Source organism: Ochotona princeps, chromosome 15 (assembly GCF_030435755.1).
Source record: "Ochotona princeps isolate mOchPri1 chromosome 15, mOchPri1.hap1, whole genome shotgun sequence".
NCBI classification, from domain to species: Eukaryota; Metazoa; Chordata; class Mammalia; order Lagomorpha; family Ochotonidae; genus Ochotona; species Ochotona princeps.
In genome coordinates, this window is record NC_080846.1 from 10870166 (window position 1) to 10889780 (window position 19615).

Sequence of the window (19615 nt, forward strand, 5' to 3'; positions counted from 1 at the left end):
GGCTAAAGCTGGAGCCAAGCACATGGGTTTGGGCTTGAAACCTACGCGGAGTCAGCACTCCTTCCATCCAGTCACCTTCCCACCCTCACCCCGTTCGGCATCCCTTTTCGGAACCACACTTAACTCTTGCAGCACAACAGTCCACTGCCCTCAACCCTACCGACCCCAAAGAGAACACTCGAGCGCGCTCCCGCTCGCCGGTTCCGCCCTCCTCCCCTCTAGAACGCGGCGAGAGCGCACGCGCACCTTCAGAGGAGCGCGCGCGCGCCCGCGAGCTCCCCGCAGCCCCGTGCTCATCCGGGTCTCAGCAAGCCTCAGCCAATGGTGGCCTTTCACGGCCCCCGAAGGCGGGGTCGAGCCTCCCGTCACATGGGGCCTGTGGCCGCCTCTGGAGCTTCCAGAAGGCTGTAAACCACTCGGTCTGGGAACCGGGTGGAGGGGCTGGGAGCCCGTGGTTTGCGTTAGAGGTGGCAGTTTTGGGGTCGAAGGACCGCTGCCACTCCGGGAGCGTCTCAAGTGCGAGCCGACTCCCCAACCAGCCCTAGTGTAGTAAACACACTTCAGAAACGTGAGGTGCCGGTGCTCACGTGGGGAGCGCACCCTCCAATGAGAAGCCGGGGGGCCGGGCCGAGGCCGCTGACGCGGCGCGGTGGTGGCGGAGTCACCCGGGCAGCCTCGGGACCGGTCACCGGCCGGCAGCCGTCCAGCGGCCTCGACCCCCGCCTTCGCCCTCCGTCATCGGCCCTCACCCTCACTCACTCGCTCGCTCGCTCTCTCTGGGACCGACAGGCCGCGTCGCCGACAGGGGCTGAGTCCCCTCTCGTGCTTCTCGGTGACTCACCTCAGGCGGGTCGTTTTCTCTCCCCAGCGGCCGCCTCGGTGGGGCGAGGTTTCCGTGACGAACCTCCTGGGGCTGTCGGGGGCCGGCTCGGGCCGTCGTGGCGGCTGGAGCTTCTGGAATTTTCTCACGCTCCGGGGGGCCGAGGCCCACGAAGTTATTCGTGTCCTCCGGGTGCTTGCAGTGGACGCCAGCTCCTAAAGAGCGTCACACCCAGGCTCCGCCGACCGGGCGACCTCCATTGGTCGTCTTATTGCGCCTCCAGCGCCCTCTCCCTCTCGGGTCCCCTCCTCGGACTCCTGTCCCCCTCTTGCCGCCCGGCCCCTACCCCTCGTGTGCGGCTGTTCTCCCTTGGAAGCGGAGGTGTCGGTTATGAACCGGACTCCCTTCCCTTGAATTTCTGGGTGGAGGAAGTCGGCGGCCACGCGCCGCCCTCCGGGCCCGGGCATGGGGGTGAACGCCGTGCACTGGTTCCGCAAGGGGCTTCGGCTGCACGACAACCCCGCCCTGAAGGAGTGCATTCAGGGCGCCGACACCATCCGCTGCGTCTACATCCTCGACCCCTGGTTCGCCGGCTCCTCCAACGTGGGCATCAACAGGTGGAGGTGAGTGGGCGCCCCGCGGGCGGTGAATTACGTGCGATCGGCCGAATCTGAGAATTGAGACCAGCGACCGCGTTGCTTGTGCCGGTCCAGAGCAGTAAGGATGCTCTAGGTCTTAATAGTACGAACTTCATCGTCCTCCAGTCAGAGGGGTGCCGACGAACTGGGCACCTTGGCCCTCGTTGTTCACCTAGGTGTCTGCCCTCCTGGAAGTCTTCGCCTGCATTTTGGAGAGGAATTAGTGGCGGAGTTACGGAAACGCCCTCTCACTTTAGTGTGGCCTGTGGATGGAGCCCCGTAGCCTTTTTGTGGCCTTCGAAAGGCTAGCGCCCCTCACCGTTTACGCTGTGTGTGCCTAGGTAACTCGTAGTAAGGAGAAAAAGATCATTCATTCAGTATCGGATCCTAATGCAGTTTTCTTCCACCTTGAGGTTACTGCGGGAAAAGCAACGGAAAGAAATGTCTGGTTTCTCTTAGCTCTTCCTCTCAACTCCTCCTTGTGGTGGACAAGACAAAGTACAGCTTTTCTTTCTAGGTAAAATACAGTCCTTCTAGGGATTAGTGCGCTGAAAGCCATGCTGGGGTCGATTTAGAACCTCTTGATAGACCAGGATGGGTCCGGTCCTTGGACCCTTTGGTGAGAATGAAAGCTTTCGGTGCGGGACGGAATGTTAATCTGCCTGCGTGCCTGACACGTGCAGGACCCCTAAGCGAAGCCGGTGGAACCTCTTGTCCTCTTCAGAAGCGGAGGGAGGCAAAATATAGAAAATTTTAGGGGCTGTGGAGAAAAACAAAACAGAAAAGTGAAAAGGAATACAATAGCAAGGGGTGTGGTGTGATGTTCATTGAGGGAGAAAGCACAGGGAAGGGGACAGGCTGACTGGAAGAGCTGGATGGGACACAGGTGTGACGAAGTGGGAGGGTGCTTGGCCTTTGGGAGGGGCTGCAGAACTGGAATGAACGGAGCACATGGAGGGGAAGGTGGTAGGGATGAGGTCAGGGTTGTCATAGAGGCCAGACTGAGGGGAGCTCTGCAAGCGGTTACCAAGTTGTGAGCTTTTGCTCAGCGAGGTGGGAATAGAATAATTACAGGGTCATAACAGATGTGATGTGATCTGATTAAAACCTTTTTTTTTTTTTGGTTGTGGCTCTGAGAATAAACTATTGGCGGAGTGGAGATAGATAAGAATTGATTGGACGAGTTAGAAAGCTATTGCATTTATCAAGGCCAGTATGACAGTGGCTTCGTAACAGAAGTGGTGAGAAGTAGCCAGGTGCTAGTTATATTTTGAAGGTAGAATATGCAGTGTTTGTTGTCAGGCTAGGTGTGTGTTATGAGACAATAAAACAAATGATTTCAAACTTTTTGGCTTGAGATGTTAGGAGGATGGAAGTAAATCAGTTGAGGAAGACTTTGGAATTTAAGTTTGAAACGTTTTTGTTTTTTAATATACATCTAAGTGAAGATAGAAAACAGGCGGATGGATATATCCGGATTCAGGACAGAGATACAGGCAGGAAATATAATTGGAGAGTTATCAGTTTATGGGTGTCTGTAAAGCTGTCTGATAACCAATTCATTTATTCAACAGATATTTGTTAAGCATCTTCTACATACTGTTTTAAGGGGGAGGGAGCCGGGAGGGAGCCGTGGGGGCACTTAGCAGAAACAAAATAGTTGCAAAGCTCCACCCTGTTGAAGCTGCTTGCTAGGGAAGTCAAGAGTAAATGTGGGAAGAAGAGTTGATCTGAGGATTGAGTTTTAAGTATCCATAATGTATAGAAATTTGGATTTAGGAGACTAAAGAAGCTGCTAGCAAAGTAAGGAAACTTATTTGTCAGGTAAAGAAAGTATTTTAAAGAGGAGAGAGTGTTTTTGCTTACTTCAAAGTACTGTTGATAGGTTGCATAAGATGAAGACTGAAAATGTTAAGTTGGATTTAGGAGTGGGCATTGGCCCAGTGGCTACGACACCCACCTCCCATACTGGAGTTACTGGGTTCAAGTCCTGGCTCTTTTCTCAATTCCTTCTTTCTTTTGAGATTTATTTATTAATTTGAAACAGAAGTTAGAGGGAGGAAGGGAGAGAGGGATAGACGGGCATCTTCCATCTATTGGTCCATTCCTCAAATAACCTGAAAAACCAGGGCTGGGCCAGACCAAAGGCAGGAGTCAGTACCTTTGTTCTGGTGTGCCACATGGGTGCAGGGGTTCTAAGCACTGGATCGTATTCTACTACTGCTTTTCCAGGCACATTAATAGGAAGTTGACTTTGGAAATGGAGTGGCTGTGACTGGAATTAGGGCACTTATAAGGATGCCAATGTTGAGAATGATGGTTTAACCTACACTGCCATAACTCTGGTCCCTGGCCCTAGTTTCGGCTTCCTGTTAGTGCAGGAAGTGCCTGGGAGGCAGCAGATGTTGACCTAAATAGTTGGTCCCTGCCCCCAACATGGGAGCCCTGGATCAGGTTCCTTGCTTTTGTCTGGCCCAGCCAGAGCAATTGTTTGAGAAGTGAACCAGTGGATAGGAGTTCTCTGTGTATGTCCCTCTGTATATTGTTAAATAAATAAACAAACAAATAAATAAATAGTTTCTCAAAATACTGAATTCAACATCATTCATAATATTAGCAATGATCATATCAAAGGCAAGAGTTGTAATCAATACTCGGAGTAACAGGCTGGCATTGTGGTGCAGAGGCTTAAGCCAATTTCCTGGGATACCTAATCCCGTTTCAGAACGCTGGTTCATGATCCAGCACCTCCTGCAACTCACAGCCCCAAGTGCTGTGGTCGTTTAGTGGGTGAACCAGGAGGCGAAAGATCTCTTTCCCTTTCTGTAACTCTGCCTTTCAAAGAAATAAATCCTAAGGGGATGAAAAAATGACTCATAGTACCCAAATTTTTCTTATACTAGTAGTTTGGTGAATGAGTAGTGTCCTGGAGTCAATAATTTCATGTTTAAATGACCTTACTAATTTCCTTATTCAGTATCCTAATCTCAAATTATTTGGCCTGGCCTTCAAGATCTACCTTCAGTCTATGTATCTTATCTCCTACTATTTATAATGTGGCCTCAATTCTAGGGGAAAATACCCTCTTAATTTTCTGCTTCAGAGGAAGAGATATTGCTGCCTCAATTCAAATGTGTGCTGCATTTCAAAGACTTTGCTTTTTTTTTTTTGGCTATACCCTTACCTTTTCACTTTTCAATTTTTAGGTTCCTCCAATCAATATTTAGACAAGCTTAAAATCAGCCTTTGTAAACAAAAACCCCAGAACGAAGGAAAAATGCTTGTCTTGTCTGCCCTCTCTTAAGACTAGTATTTCTCAGTACTTTTATAGCCAAACTTTTTTTTTTTTTAAATTACTGTTTGAGAAGCTGAGACAGAAAGCTTCCATCTGTTGGTTCAGTCTCTAAACACCAACAGTGAAGCTGGGAATTTAATAAAGGACTCCCAGGTGAGTGAAGCCTTGAGCCACCCTCTGCTGCCTCCCTGGGTATGTAGTAGCGGGAAACTAAAGTTGGAAGCGTTGCTGGTTCCTAAATGTAGCCCCTAGGACATGGAATCTGGACATTCCCAGTTAGTCCCAATGACTGTGGCAGTCACCCTTGCCTAAATTATTTTACTAATTTACAAATCATTGTCTCCCTTGACCTTCTATAATTCTTTTTTGCACAGTACCCAGGGTGATAGTTTAGTTTTTATAGATTCAGTCATGCCATTTATGCTTTAGAATCCTTCAGTGAGATTCCTTTACCCATAGGTTTACTTTGAGAAAGCCAGAGCATTTGTGAGAATCTCTATAATCAGGCTTTCTGCTTGTTTCTCCCATTTTAGGCTGTTTCATTGACACATTTGAGCTGAGCCTTGAAATATGAAGTGCATCTTAATAACCAAAGAATGAAGGAAAGGGAATTTATAGCAGAAGGAAAAGCATTCCAAATTGCATAAGGGGACAGCGTAGGGAAAGACACCATATTCTGGTACTAGTGAGGAGGCAGGTGTAGCTGAATAATGAGCCAAAAGAGGAGATGTTCTCTTGTAATTTGCGATTTGGTTGCCTGAGTTAAACAGGTTTTCACAGAGGAGAGTTTATTGGCAGATGTAGTGGGACAGACCAAGGGAAACTGACTTAAACTGGATCAAATTCCTTTCTCTCTCTCTTAGAGAGAGACCTTAGAGGTTAGTTATTGTTGTGCTTTAATTTTAAGTTTTTTTAGAGGCCAAGAGTGATTGAGACAAATAGAAACAGAGTGCTCTCATCAGCTGGTTTGTTCTCCAGATGATCTCAATGATTCGGGCATGACCAGGTGGAAGCTGGGAGCCAGGAGCTCAGTCCAAGTCTTCCACATGAGTGGCAGGAACCTGTTTACTTCACTGATCATGCTTTGTCACACAGACTGCCTTAGTAAAAAGCTGGATTCAGGAGCTGGAGCTGGATAACAGAAATGATATTCTTATGTGGCGTGTTGGCATCTTACCCAGAGTCCTAAATTAACTGCTAGGCTGAAATCCATTAAGTTTCTTGGCTTCTCTGAATTTTTTTTTTTTTTTTTAATTCTTTCCTAGCTTCTTAAACTGGCTGTCCTCTGGTGGTAAAATACAGCAATGACAGTAGCGGTTAGAGCATCTAAAAGCTTATGCACCTAGCTTGGCAAGTCTTACAACATTGCTGGTTCAGCTAGGATCATTACATGACTGTAGGGATATGGAAACAGAGCAAGAGGGAACTTTCATCTGCTCATTTACACCCCCAAATGGCCACAAAAGCCAACTCTGCCAGACCAAAGTCAGGAGCTCAGAGCTTCCTCCAGGCCTCCCATGTAAGAGCAGAGCCCTAAACACTTGGGACATCCTGTACTGTTTTCCCAAGCGCATTAGCAAGGAGCTGCATCAGAAGTGAGCTGCTGAGTTTAGAATTGTTGCCTAGGGGGCTCGGCGGGTGACCTAGCAGCTAAAGTCCTCGCCTTGAATGCCCCGGGATCCCATGTGGGTACCGGTACTAATCCCGGCAGTTCCACTTCCCATCCAGCTCCCTGCTTGTGGCCTGGGAAAGTAGTCAAGGAAGGCCTAAAGCCTTGGGACCCTGCACCCGATGGGAGACCTGGAAGGAAGTTCCTGGCTCCTGGCTTTGGATCGGTGCAGCACCGGCAGTTGTGGTCACTTGGTGAGTGAATCATCGGATGGAAAATCTTCCTCTCTGTCTCTCCTCCTCTCTGTATATATGACTTTGCAATAAAAAAGAATAAATAAATCTTAAAAAAAACATGACAAGAAAGGCTATTTATTTAAAAAAAAAAAGAGTCAATTGAGATGAAGAACGGAGAGGATCCAGGAAAATGCTGGATCGTAGAAACTGAACATGGCTAGAATATTTGCACTGTGCTAGAGAAGACCAGCTGGGATGAGTTTTGGCAGTAAGAAGAAGGTTGTGGGACACTTGAAAGTGGGAAAAGCAGATGACAGCGTAGCGGAGTAATAAACATTGTCTACAGAACTTCAGAAATAACATGAGTCTGATTAAGGGATATGTAGTTTTGGTTTTAATTTACCAGCCTGTTTACAATTCTGTAAAAAGGTGTAAAAGTGGTAGAAACTGATAGCAATACAAATATTTCCTGCCCAGACCAATTATAATTCTTCCTGTTCATGCCATGCAAATGAATTTTATAGTGGAAAATATAAATCTCTACACATCAGATTCTTATTTAACCAGTTGTAATATCTTATTGTCTCTTTCATGTAGTTTAATGAGTTAAGTAAAATTGTCATCACATAAATTCATTTCATATTTATATGAGAGTAATGAATTTACCATTTTGAAATCATGCATTTACTGTACCTCTAGTGAGCTTTAAAAGAACACTTTTAGTTTTAGGGATATAAATAAGATTGTATAGATTACCAAAAGTGTGTGTTGTGTAAAGGGATGGAGGGGAGGATGATTTAAGACTGGGATGTGAGGGAGAGTTTTTAGTAGGAGAGGCAGAAATGAAGTGGAGGCATAGGTTCTGCACAAATTAAAAGAAAGTGAATTTTGGAAGAGTTACCAGGCTTACAGTTAAGATCAAACATATTGGATTTGGGAAATGATAAATAGAAAATAAATTCTATAGATAAAGCCTGAATGAAGAATGAATGATAGACTAAAATAAATTTAGAACATCTGGCTGTTTTGAAACTTTGGTTCTAATTCCTGCTTTTCTACAAAAGAGCAGTGGGTTTGGGACTGTCTAGGTAAAACTCCCCCTTCCTTTATTCATTCAGGAAACATTCAGTGAGAACCTGTTACCTGCCAGGCACCCTGCAAGAGATTGAGGGTATGTATAATAATGAAGGTCACGGGCCTTGTCCATAAGGAAACTTATGGACAATTACAATATAAAATTTAAGTAGGCCTCTGTAGAAATATGCAAAAACTAACATGGGATCACAGCTCCAGGGGCCTGGGAAAAAAGGAGTACATAAAGGTGATATGTATGTTCTTCTCTCCTGTAGGAGAGGAAGAGGCGGAGGATGCAGTCTGAGTGGTTTCCTGAAATAATAAATAAATAAAAGGTGATATGTATGTGCTGGGGAGGAGGGTATGAAATTGAGAGAGGAGTTTTAACGAGTTCCACAATGCTTTAAAAAGAGAGATTGTTTTATTTGAAAGACAAAGTGACAGAAGGAGAAGGAGGGAGGAATGGATGAAAGAAGAAAAGGAGGAACACAAGAGTGAGAGCAAGAGATGTTATATTGATTCTCCATCTACTGGCTCACTGCCACAACATCCAGAGCCTAGGCTCGGCCAGGCCAGAGGTGCAAGTCCAGCACAAAACCTAGGTCACACAAGTGAGTGGCAGGTGCAGATAACCAAAGACTTGATCTGTCCCTTTGCTGCCTCCTAGGATGTGCAGTAGCATGAAGTTGGATCCGAGGCAGAATAGCCAGGGCTTGAGCTGGCACTCTGATGTACAACTTAGGCATCCCAGGCTACAGCTTAATCACTGCACTACATACCCACTCTATCTTATGTTTTATGGGTTTTTTTGTTTTGTTTTTTGTTTTTGAGATTTAATTTCTCACATAGTAAATATTTATATAGTCTATAAAAAAAGCTCCTTGGGGTTAATGATTTTTATCTATATAAAGTATCATAATTTTAGAACAATAACTGCCAAAATAAATGTTCAATATGTCTTTGTGGATTAAATGTTTATAGTTCTGCTGATTTCATTGATGGAGTTTCAAAGTAGTTTTCATGCAAAAGTTACATCTGTAAGTTTGCTATTATCTATCATTTTATTTAGTATGGATTAAAACCTGCAAGACCGTTGTGAAACAAAGAAGTACAGAATTCCTTTTGTGTATATATATATATTTTTTTTTCCCAAAAAAATTATTTGAAAAGTGGCAGAGATCTCCTTCCACTGGTACGAAACTGCTGAGCCCAACACTTGCTACTCTGACACTGCATTAGTTATTGCCTCTGGCACAATAATAGTAACTGTGACAGCCTTTTTATCTTGTTCCAGACTGAGTTAGGTTTTGTGGGCGTGGATTGCTTTTTTCAAGAGAGTAGGTTATGAGCCAGGCATCCTTCCTTGCCATCTGTCTGGCACTCATGCTCTTTCTTCTTCTGCTTCTCTACCATGATGGAAGGCAGTATGAGGCCTTCCCCAGAAGCTAAGCAGATATAGTCCTTGCCCATCTTCCAGAACTTGGTGAGTACACCTCTTCTGTTTTTAGAGCACTTAGTGTCAGGTATTCTGCTAGAGCAATGGAAAACAGATTATAACAGTTGGATATTAGGATTTTCTGGAGATGAAAGGGGGATAATGCTATTTAAAAAAAAATGAATTCTATTGATTCCAGGTACTTTGGTCAGTTTTATCTTACCCTGCTACTATCCACTGAGTAGCAGCAACAGCAAACTAAATCTCTTAGTGGCATTTGTGTTTTTCTTTAGTTTGGTCATTTAAAGTAAAACAGATCATTTGCCATTAAAAAGCCGTAATAGAAACAATACTAAAATCACTGTGCTCTAATATATATGTATTAGAAAATATGCTCGCCAAGCCTTTTATTGGTACCAATATATAAACATATGCTTAGTTAATCATGATTAATTCTTATGTTAAAATAACAACAGAAGACTAAATCAATGAACAACCCATTGCTAAAATGACAGGACCAAATTACCACTCATTCGTATTCACCCTTAATGTAAATGGCTTAAATCCATCTATTTGTTGCCTACAGGAGACACATTTCACCAACAAAAATCAGTGGAAACTGTATCTCATGGATTTTGATTTTTTTTGTTAGTTTCACCTCTTCAAAACACTTTCTTCTCATTAAAATTTTCAGTGGCTCATAGATCATACAGTAGCATCATTTTCTTCAAAAGGTTCTTGATTTTCTTTTTCATTTCTTTTTTTTCCCATTTTATTTCTTTTAGTCATTCAGTATCATATACTTTAACTTCATGGCATTGTAAATTTCCATTTTTTTCCCTGTTGTTGATTTTGCTTTGTGGCTTTTCATTTAAGGGAATGTATAGTAACTGTGTAATGGAGACTATCATACCCAGATGTGAGAATACAATGCAGTATGCATCTCTACTTCCAAAGATGGACTCCCAATAGAACTGTTTACTGTATCTTGACAATAGGATACTGGATTCTCTGCCATTGTCCATGCCTGCAATGATGGACATATGACTGTGTATGAAGAACTATACTATAGTAATGATGTAGGGGAACTCGGTGAAGGGGGAGAGAATTGGGGAAGGGATAGGGGAAATCCTAAGACCTATGGAACTGTATCATAACATGTTAGTAATAAAAAAAAATAAAATTTAAAAAAATAATAATGAAACACTTAAAAAAAAAAGGCATAGTGCAAGTGGTGGGAAAGCAGGTGTGTGAAGTACAAATTAGCTAAGCTTCCACAAGGTCAGAAGAGCCTGTAACAGTTCCAAGCACAGGGTAGGTAAGTAGCTCTACTGTGGAAAGTAAAGGATCAAGGAACATTCCAAGGGATAAACACTAACTAGGGTCAGGTCTTCCATGGCTCTAGGCCTGTGCACAGCTCTTGCATATATACACATGGGGTCCTCTGCTTTACATACCTCTTGGAATGTCTGCCAAGCATCCAGTTCGCAGAGTCTATTAAATGCCTCTTTACTCTTTCAGTGTTTTGTCTTTGACCTAGTTTGGCTAGATTTCTATTTATTGAAATGAAACTATTTTTAAAATTTTTTTAAGATTTATTTATTTTTGTTGGAAAGGCAGATGAACAGAGAGGAGAAGAGACAGGAAGATCTTCTACCCGATGGTTCACTCCCTAAGTGACGGCAACTAGCTGAGCCAGTCCAAAGTCAGGAGCCAGGAGCTCTTCCAGGTCTCCCAAGCGGGTGCAGGGTCCCAAGGCTTTGGGCCGTGCTCAACTGCTTTCCCAGGCCACAGGCAGGGAGCTGGATGGGAAGCAGGGCCGCCAGGATTAGAACTGGCGACTATATGGGATCCTGGTGCGTGCAAGGCAAGGACTTTAACTGCTACACTATTGCACCAGGTCTGAAATGAAACTATTCTTGACCTAGATCATTTATTGTGTTTCTTTTTCAGTCAGTTTGATAATTGAACTTGTTATTAATTCATACTTTCCTGGAATATCTAACCAGTTAATATAGTTTTCATACATATTGCTAAAGTTGTATGATAACTCTTTTATTTTCAAGATTTATTTATCTTTATTGGAAAGTCAGATATACAGGGAGGAGAGACAGAGAGAAAGATATTCCATCTGCTGGTTCACTCCCCAAATGGCCTCAATGACGGGAGCTGAGCTGATCCAAAGCCAGGATCCAGGAGCTCCTTTCAAGTCTCCCACGTGGGTGCAGGGTCCCAGGACTATGGGACATCTTTTACTGCTTTCCTAGGCCATAAGCAGGAAGCTGAATGGATAGTGGAGCAGCCAGAATATGAACCAGTGCCCACAAGGGAGGATTAACCTTTTGAACCATTGCGTTGGCCCATTCTTTTATTTTAATAATCACCAATGTTACTGTTACAGTCCCTTTCTCATATTACTAATAAGTGCCAGATGTTTTTGTGTTTTACTGAAGTTTTTTCTAAGCACTGATCTTGTGGAAGAGATAAATAATGCTATTAAAGAGTTACCTTTGCAAAAACCATTAGTCTCAAATATTTGCAAAGTTAGGTTCTGTAAAAGTTTTAAGGAACACATAACTTAAGTACTGTAGAAATTGTTCTAGGACATAGTAAAAGAAGAGGAAGCTATATATAGTTTTCTCAAGTCGATATATAATCATTTTAAAACTATGTTCATATTGAAAATACAAGAATTATTCAGTTGATAGATCAAAGAAAAATCATGGCTCCATTGATGCTGCAAAGACTTCTGATGAAGTCCAGTAGCCATTCTTAATGAAAGGTGGTACTTGAGCAGAAATAGGAGACACCTCATTAATGTAGTTATGTAGAATTAGCTCACAAGTCAGTCTCCTGCCTAATGGCTACATTTTAGAAGATGTTTTGCAGTCTGGAACAAGATAAAAAGGTTGTCACTATTACTGTCATTGTGCTTGAGGTAATAACTAATGCATTATTAGAAGCGTAAAAATGGAATGGAAAAGTAACATTATGGCTATTTTTAGGTGAAATGATTCTGTACCTGAAATGCCTAGAAAAAATAGTATTTCTTCAGAAAAATTTGCACTTTTTGGTGGCATTAAGTCACTATACCATTAAGGCATTTTAAATTTATGGTTTGAGTTTTCTTTTGGCACCTCGATAATTTGAATTTAGCTACAAATCTACCCAAAGGACTGAACAGTGCTTAATAACCTGTATGAAGGTATTTTTAAAGATTCATGCAACAATGGAAACTAAAAAAAAGTTTAATTTGGTATAGAAAAATTTCAAATTCATGCATGGATTTTTATAATACCTGTTTGTTTTTTTTTTTTAACTTTTTGAAGATGACAGAATCAAACTTTTGTCCTTAGACTATCTTTTGGTCCCAGACTGAACGGTGTATTAATTGTTTATTTGAAAGGCAGAGAAGGTGCGAGGTGGGTGAAGGATAGATACCTTTCATATACTGGTTTACTCCTCAAATGGTGGCAACTGGGGCTGGGCCAGGCTGAAGCCAGGAGCCAGGTACTCCATCTCAGTTTCCCATGTGGCTGACAGGGACTCAGGTACTTGAGTCATCATCCCCTGTTTGCCACGCGCATTAGCGGGGAGTTGAATTGACAGTGGAGCATTCAGGACTCAGATCAGCATACCAAGGTGGGTGGTGCTTTCTGCTGTGCCCCAGCAGCTGCCCTGGATAGTGATTGTGCTCCTCACCAGTGGTTTTGATGGCCACACAGTACAAGGAGACAGAAGGCAAAGTTTAGGATCAGCTCAAGACAGAAATACAGAAAAACTGCTACTAGTTGGAGTATTTCCTGTTTTCCAATTATGTCGATGCTGTTCCTGTGTTTTCTAAACATTTTGGATTCATTTTTGGTCTTTGGTCTCAATTGTTATCAAAAGGATGGGGAAATACTTTGTTTAATCATAGTTCTGTCTCTTCGAAGTTAAAAATTTTAAGCGTTTATGTGTTTTTTTTTTTTTTTTTTTTTTTTTGAGAGAGAGAGCTATGTGTGTATGTATGCATCTGTGTGTGTGCATGCTGGGAGCTCCTGGATGTCCATTCCGTCTGGGGCTGGGTGGGCCAAAGCTGGGAGCCACATGAGTAGCAGGAACCCAACAGTTTGTAATCATGCTGGCTCCAGGTCTGAATGTCTGAGTTAATAGAAAGCTGAAAGAAGGAGCTAGAGCAGGTATCCAAGTGGGACATGGGACAGCTTAACTGCTAGACCAAGCACCCACTATGCAAAATTTTTTGGTTTTCATTTGGAACCTTTGCTTTAGATAATGTCTTGTAAACAGCATATATTTGTGCTTTGTGGATTGTTGGTGTTTTTTTTGGGGGGGGGGGCAGGCTAATTGGTCTGATAGGTTTTTATTCCTTTGTGATTTTTAAAGATTTATTTGTTTATTTATATTTTGGAAAGGCAGATTTACAGAAACAAGAAGAGACAAAGTTGTTCCATCTCCAAGTAGCCACAATGGCTGAAGCTGAGCCAATTTGAAGCCAGGAGCCAGGAACTTTTTCTGACTCTCCCACATGGGTCCAGGGTCACAAAGCTTTGGGCTATCTCCACTGCTTTCCCAGGTCATAAGCAGGGAGCTAGATCAGAAGTGGAGCAGCCAGGACAAGAACCAGTGCCCAAATGGGATGCTGGTGCTTGATGGTAGTGATTAGCCTGTTGAGCCCTCATGCCAGTCCTTGGTGTTTTTTTTTTGTCTGTTTGTTTGTTTTTTGGTGATTCATGTATTTATTTGAAGGGCAGAATTAGAGAGGGCACTCTTCCAGTCAGCTGGTTCACTCACTAGATAGCCACTAGAGCTTGAGCTAGGTTGGTCCAAAGCTGAGAACCAGGAGCCAGGAGCTAGGAGCTTCTTTCTGGTCTCCCATGTAGGTGCCAAACCCCAGGTACTTAAGCCATCTACTGTTGCTTTACCAGGCACATAAGTAGGGAACTAGATGGAAAATGGAGCAGCTACACACTTTTTTTTTTTTTTTAGGATTTATTTTATTTTTATTGTAAAGTCAGATATATATAGAGGAGGAGAGACAGAGAGAAGATCTTCCATCCAGTGTTCACTCCCCAAGTGAGTACAACGGCCAGTGCTATGCTGATCCAAAGCCAGGAGCCAGGAACTTCCTCCAGGTCTCCCACACGGGTATAGGGTCCCAAGGCTTTGGGCCGTCCTCGACTGCCTTCTCAGGCCACAAACAGGAAGCTGGATTGGAAATGGAGCTGCTGGGATTAGAACCGGCACCAGTATGGGATCCCGGGGCGTTCAAGGCGAGGACTTTAGCTGCTAAGCCACACCGCCGGACCCTGCAGCTACACTCTTAACTGGCACCCATATGGGATTCCTGAGTCACAGATGGTGCATTACCCACTACTCCATAACACTGAACTCTTTATTTGAAAGACAGGTCTCCCATCCTCTGGTTCACTCCCTAAATGCCAGCAATAGCCAAGGTTGGGCTAGGCTGAAGCCAGGAGTCTAGAGCCGATCCAGGTCTCCCATGTGGGTGGTAGTAACCCAAGTACTTGAGAACCTGTGGCTTGCCAGGGTGCTCATTTACAGGAAGTTGAAATGGAGAGAAGAACCAGGCTATGAAAGCAGGCACTCTCCTATGAAATGTGGGTATCTCATGTGGCTGCTTAACTCACTGCACCAAACACCTACCCAGCTTTAATTTTTGAATTGGAGCATTTCTTTACCCTATTCACATTCGTTCTAATTATCAGAGCATTTGGCTTTTTAACTGCCGTCTTATTTTGTGTTTCATTTGTGTTCTTTCTCTTCTATTTCTTTATCTTTTTGTAAATTCTATTAATGTGAATTTCATTAATTTTCCCCCAGCTGGCTTGGAGTTACGCATTATTTTAATTGCTCTTTCAGTGTTTACTCTCGAAATTTCCAGAGGCACGGTAATGTCTTAAGTTGATCAAAAATTTTGTCCTTTTATTGGGGCAATGATTTTTGTCCCAGGCTGATAATGTGGCATGGTTAAGGTGCTACTTGCGACACCAGTATCCCATTCTGGAGTGACAGGTTCAGTCCTGGTTGTACTTTTTCCAGTTCTGCTCCCTGCCAATTTACCTAGGAAGGCCCCTGTCACCCCCGTGGGAGACTTGGACAGAATTCCAGGCTCCTACCTTCAACCTCAACCAGTCCCATCCATTGTCATCATTTGGGAGGAGGGGAGGGTAATCAGAAGGTGGAAGATCTCTCTCTCTGCCCTTTCTCTTCCTGCACTTGCTGTGAGATAAATAAATCTTTTAAGAAGACTATTTTGTCCTTTTCTTTTTGTCCCTTAAAACCCTTCAATTAACCCGTTTCTGACTTACATAGTCTAATTCTTGTCAATTTTTGTTTAAGAGATGAAGATACATTATCTTTGTTGTTTTATAAGGCCTGTGTTTATTTACCTACATATGACTACTTTCTGTGTTCTTTATTACTCCTTGATTCAAGCCATTACCTAATATAGTTTCCTTTTAGGTTCTTGTGTTTTTGTTTTGCTTTAGGATTTATTTAAGATTTACTTACTTGAAAAATGGAGAAAGAGAAGTGGGGGTCTGGGAGGCGCAGGGAGAGGGTCTCCATTCCTTGGTTCACTCCCCAAATCACTGCCAAATCTAAGCCAGGAGCTCCATCCTGGTTTTACACATGGTTTGGTCACAGGGGCTCAAGTCTTTGGACCAACTTCTGTTGTCTTCCCAGGCCAGGCACATTAGTAGGAACCTGGATTGAAAGCAGAGTGGCAGGGATTTATTGGTTTTCCACTTCTTCCCCATCAGTCTATTGTACCCCTTTGGCACAGTCCAAAATGTAAAATCAACATCTCAGAATAAAAGGAAAAGTCTTGCCAGAATTAGCAAGATATCATGTGAACTGGAATTTAATATCTTCCTAATCTAACCTCACAGAACCTGCTTTTCATTCTCAAAATTGCAGCCATACTGGATCTTTAAATATTATTTAAAAATTCATTTGCTGTTCATGTGAACGTAATGTTTTTTCCACCAGCATAATTACTCCATCATTTTTCTTCAGGTTTCCTCACAAATATTCTTTTATCATTCAGGATTTCCTATCTTAACTTAAACATCAGGCTCCACTTCTTTATTCTCTAAAAATCCTTTTTCATAACCAGCAATAATTATATCCTTTTTGAAAATGTTGGGGCAGACATTGTAGCATTGCGGGTTAAGCTACCACCTGCAGTGCTAGCATTCCGTAGGCATACTGTTTGAAGTCCCAGCTGCTCCAGTTCCAGTCCAACTCTGCTCATGCTCCTGGGAAAGCAGTGGAAGGTGTCTCAAGTCTTTAGGTCCCTGCCATCCACATGGGAGACCTGGAAGAAGTTCCTAGTTCGTGGCTTTGGCCTGGCCCAGTCCCAGTTGTCACAGCCATTTGGGGTGTGAGCCAGTGGGTGAAAATTGATCTCCTTCTCTTTCTCTCTCTGTAGCTCTGCCTTTCAAATAAATATCTTTAAAGGGAGCATAGCAATATTTCTAACATCTAATACAGTCACTAGTACCTAATAGTTTCTTATAAACATTTGTTCAATAAATAATTTATTATATAACTTGTTTAAGAAATTGCCATTGTGGAAAAGGGGCTGCTGTCATTATAGAAATAATAAATCTAGCTGTACTAGACCTGTGACCTGTTGCTTCTTGATTTATACCTGTGTCATCCTTATGAGGTTACAATTGGAAAACTCTGCTAAACTTGGGATATTTGTTTATAATTTACATCACAGAGCAAAAAACTCAGAATAATTTTTAAACATTTTAAAATAAAATTTTTGGGGCCCGGTGGCATGGCCTAGTGGCTAAAGTCCTCTCCTTGAACGCCCCAGGATCCCATATGGGCGCCGGTTCTAATCCCGGCAGCTCCACTTCCCATCCAGCTCCCTGCTTGTGGCCTGGGAAAGCAGTCGAGGACGGCCCAATGCATTGGGACACTGCACCCGTGTGGGAGACCCGGAAGAGGTTCCAGGTTCCCGGCATCGGATCGGCGCACACTGGCCGTTGCGGCTCACTTGGGGAGTGAATCAGTGGACAGAAGATCTTCCTCTCTGTCTCTCCTCCTCTGTGTATATCTGGCTGTAATAAAATGAATAAATCAAAAAAAAAAAAGAAAAAGAAAAAAGAAAAAAGGGGAATGGGAATGGGTATTTGGCATAATGGTTAGGACACCTGCATTTGTTGTTGAGGGCGTATATTCTAGTTTCAGTTCCGTTCCTGCTTTCTGCTAGATTACATACGGGAAGGCGGCAGGTGATGACTGAAGTAATTGAGCTCCTGCCCCCAAGATGGCACACCCAGACCGGTTCCTGATTGTTGGCTTTGTCCTAGCCCCTCTGTGGTTGTTGCAGGTAATTGGGGAGTGAACTAGTAGATGAGAAGTTTCCTTGTCTCTGTCTCTCTGCCTTTCAAATGAATTAAATAAGTAAATTCTTTTTTGTTTTTAAGATTTTTTTTCTTGGAAAGTCAGGTTTACAGAGAGAAGGAGAGACACAGAGAAGAATCTTCCATCCACTGGTTCATTCCCCATATGGCCGCAAGGACCGCAGCTGAGCCAATCTGTAACCAGCAGCCAGGAGTTTCTTCCGGGTCTCCCACATAGGTGTAGGGTCCCAAGGCTTTGGGCTATCCTGTACTGTTTTGCAAGGCCACAAGTAGGGAGCTGGATGGGTAGTGGAGCAGCTGGGACATGAACCGGTGCCAACATGGGATCCCAGCCTTTGCAAGGTGAGAATTTAGCCAATTGAGCCATCTAGCCAAGCCCGATAATTAAATCTTTATAAAAAATAATTTTAATCTCTACTAGTCTTCTCTGAAAGAAATTTCACATAAGCCTACCTATTACATTTCAGAAAAAAAAAAACAGTATTCATAGATCTGGGACAGAATACTTTTGAACATTTTAGGCAGATGTTATTTAATTGTATGAAAATCCTTTAAAGCCTGAAAGTATAATGTTATATTTGGTTTGGCTTAACTTGATGGACTAATAATGTACTGGTTTCTAAAATTAGATAAGGAGTAAGATTTCTAGATTATAAATAGCTTGTATTTTTTCAGATCAGAGACATAAGTTATATAAATTGTTGGTGTAATTCGGTTTAGAAGTTAAGTTATGGTAACTTTTTGAAACCCCTTATCACTTACATTTTATGTAATTCCCTTGTCTCTGTAATGGTATCAATATACCAACCATCTGTAAGTAACCATTATTTTGTTTCTTATTTTTCTGTCTTTGTATCTTTTATTTATTGTTCTTCTGCTATTATACTGGTTAGACCTCCTGGTAACACTGAATGGAGCGTTGGTTACAGTAGCAGGCATCCTTAATGTCTTGCCAGTTGTAAAGAAGGTAGTTTCAGCATTTCACTAATCTGTTTCTGCATTTTTGTGGATACTGTTTCAGACAGAGGAAGTTACCTTCTAGTCCTAATTTTGTTGAGGCTACATGGAAATTGAGTTTTTGTTGTTACTCTTGCTGCACCTGATCATATAATGTTCTTCCTTCATTCTGTGAATGAAGTGAATCACAGCAACCACAATTTTTAAAAGATTTACTTGTCTGAAAGGCATTATTGCAAGGACAGAGAGTTTCCATCTCTTCAAATTCTCAGGGCATAGGCCTTCCAGCAGGCCCCGAGGTCACCGAGGGTGAGGCAGACGGTGGCCTTCAGCTGCGAGAACCACCAGAGACAACCTGGTGAGGCATGTCCGCTTTATTATGCACAGGTTACAGATTATAAAGGGTAAGGAAGGTGGAGGGAAGGAGGGAGCCTTCCTGCAGACCCCCTGCCCACCAAAGACACTGTAATAGGCTGTATGACACGTCCATTTCCCTAGATCTTCTGGTCATATCACATGTCATGGGTGGAGTTCTTACCTTCTTACTACAACCTGGCCTAGGGCCTGGCTATGGCAGGCATCTGGGGACCAAACCAGTGTCTCTGTGTTTGTGTCTCTGCTTGCCACTCTGCCTTTCAAAGAAATAAATGTTTAAAAAAAAAAAGCAGGTCCAGCATGGTAGCCTAGTGGTTAAAGTCCTCATCTTGTACTAACTGGGATTCCATATGGGTGCCGGTTCTAATTCAGACAGCCCTGCTTCCCTTCAGCTCCCTGCTTGTGGCCTGGGAAAGCAGTCGAGGACGGCCCAATGCCTTGGGATTCCTCACCCACATGGGGGACCAAGAAGAAGCTCCTGGCTCCTGGCTTCAGACGGCTCATCTCATTGTCTTTTTGTGTCATGTCCAGGTATTTAGGAATAGAAGTACATGTTATTTCTTTTTAAAACATAAATTACCTTTGGGCCTGGCATTGTAACCTAGTGGCTAAACCCTTGCCTTGCAACAGCCAAGATCCCATATGGGTGACAGTTCATGTCCTGACTGTTCCACTTCCCATCCAACTCCCTGCTTGTGGCCTGAGAAAGCAGTCGAGAATGGCCCAAAGACTTGGAACCCTGCACCTGCGTGGGAGACTAAAGAAGCTCCT

General features: G+C 43.2%; 1 protein-coding gene across 2 annotated transcripts in view; it reads left to right on the top strand.

The window, feature by feature from the left end:
* Window positions 1-408: 408 nt before the first annotated feature.
* CRY1 (cryptochrome circadian regulator 1) overlaps window positions 409-19615 on the top strand; it is a 52930-nt gene continuing 33723 nt past the window's right edge. The window contains exon 1 of one of the 2 annotated variants that reach the window (XM_058673479.1): window positions 409-1443. In XM_058673479.1, coding sequence (XP_058529462.1) covers window positions 1286-1443 — 158 coding nt within the window. In that variant the 5' untranslated portion in view covers window positions 409-1285. The remainder of the gene's footprint in view (window positions 1444-19615) is intronic. The other variant, XM_004589573.2, reaches the window with a different exon arrangement.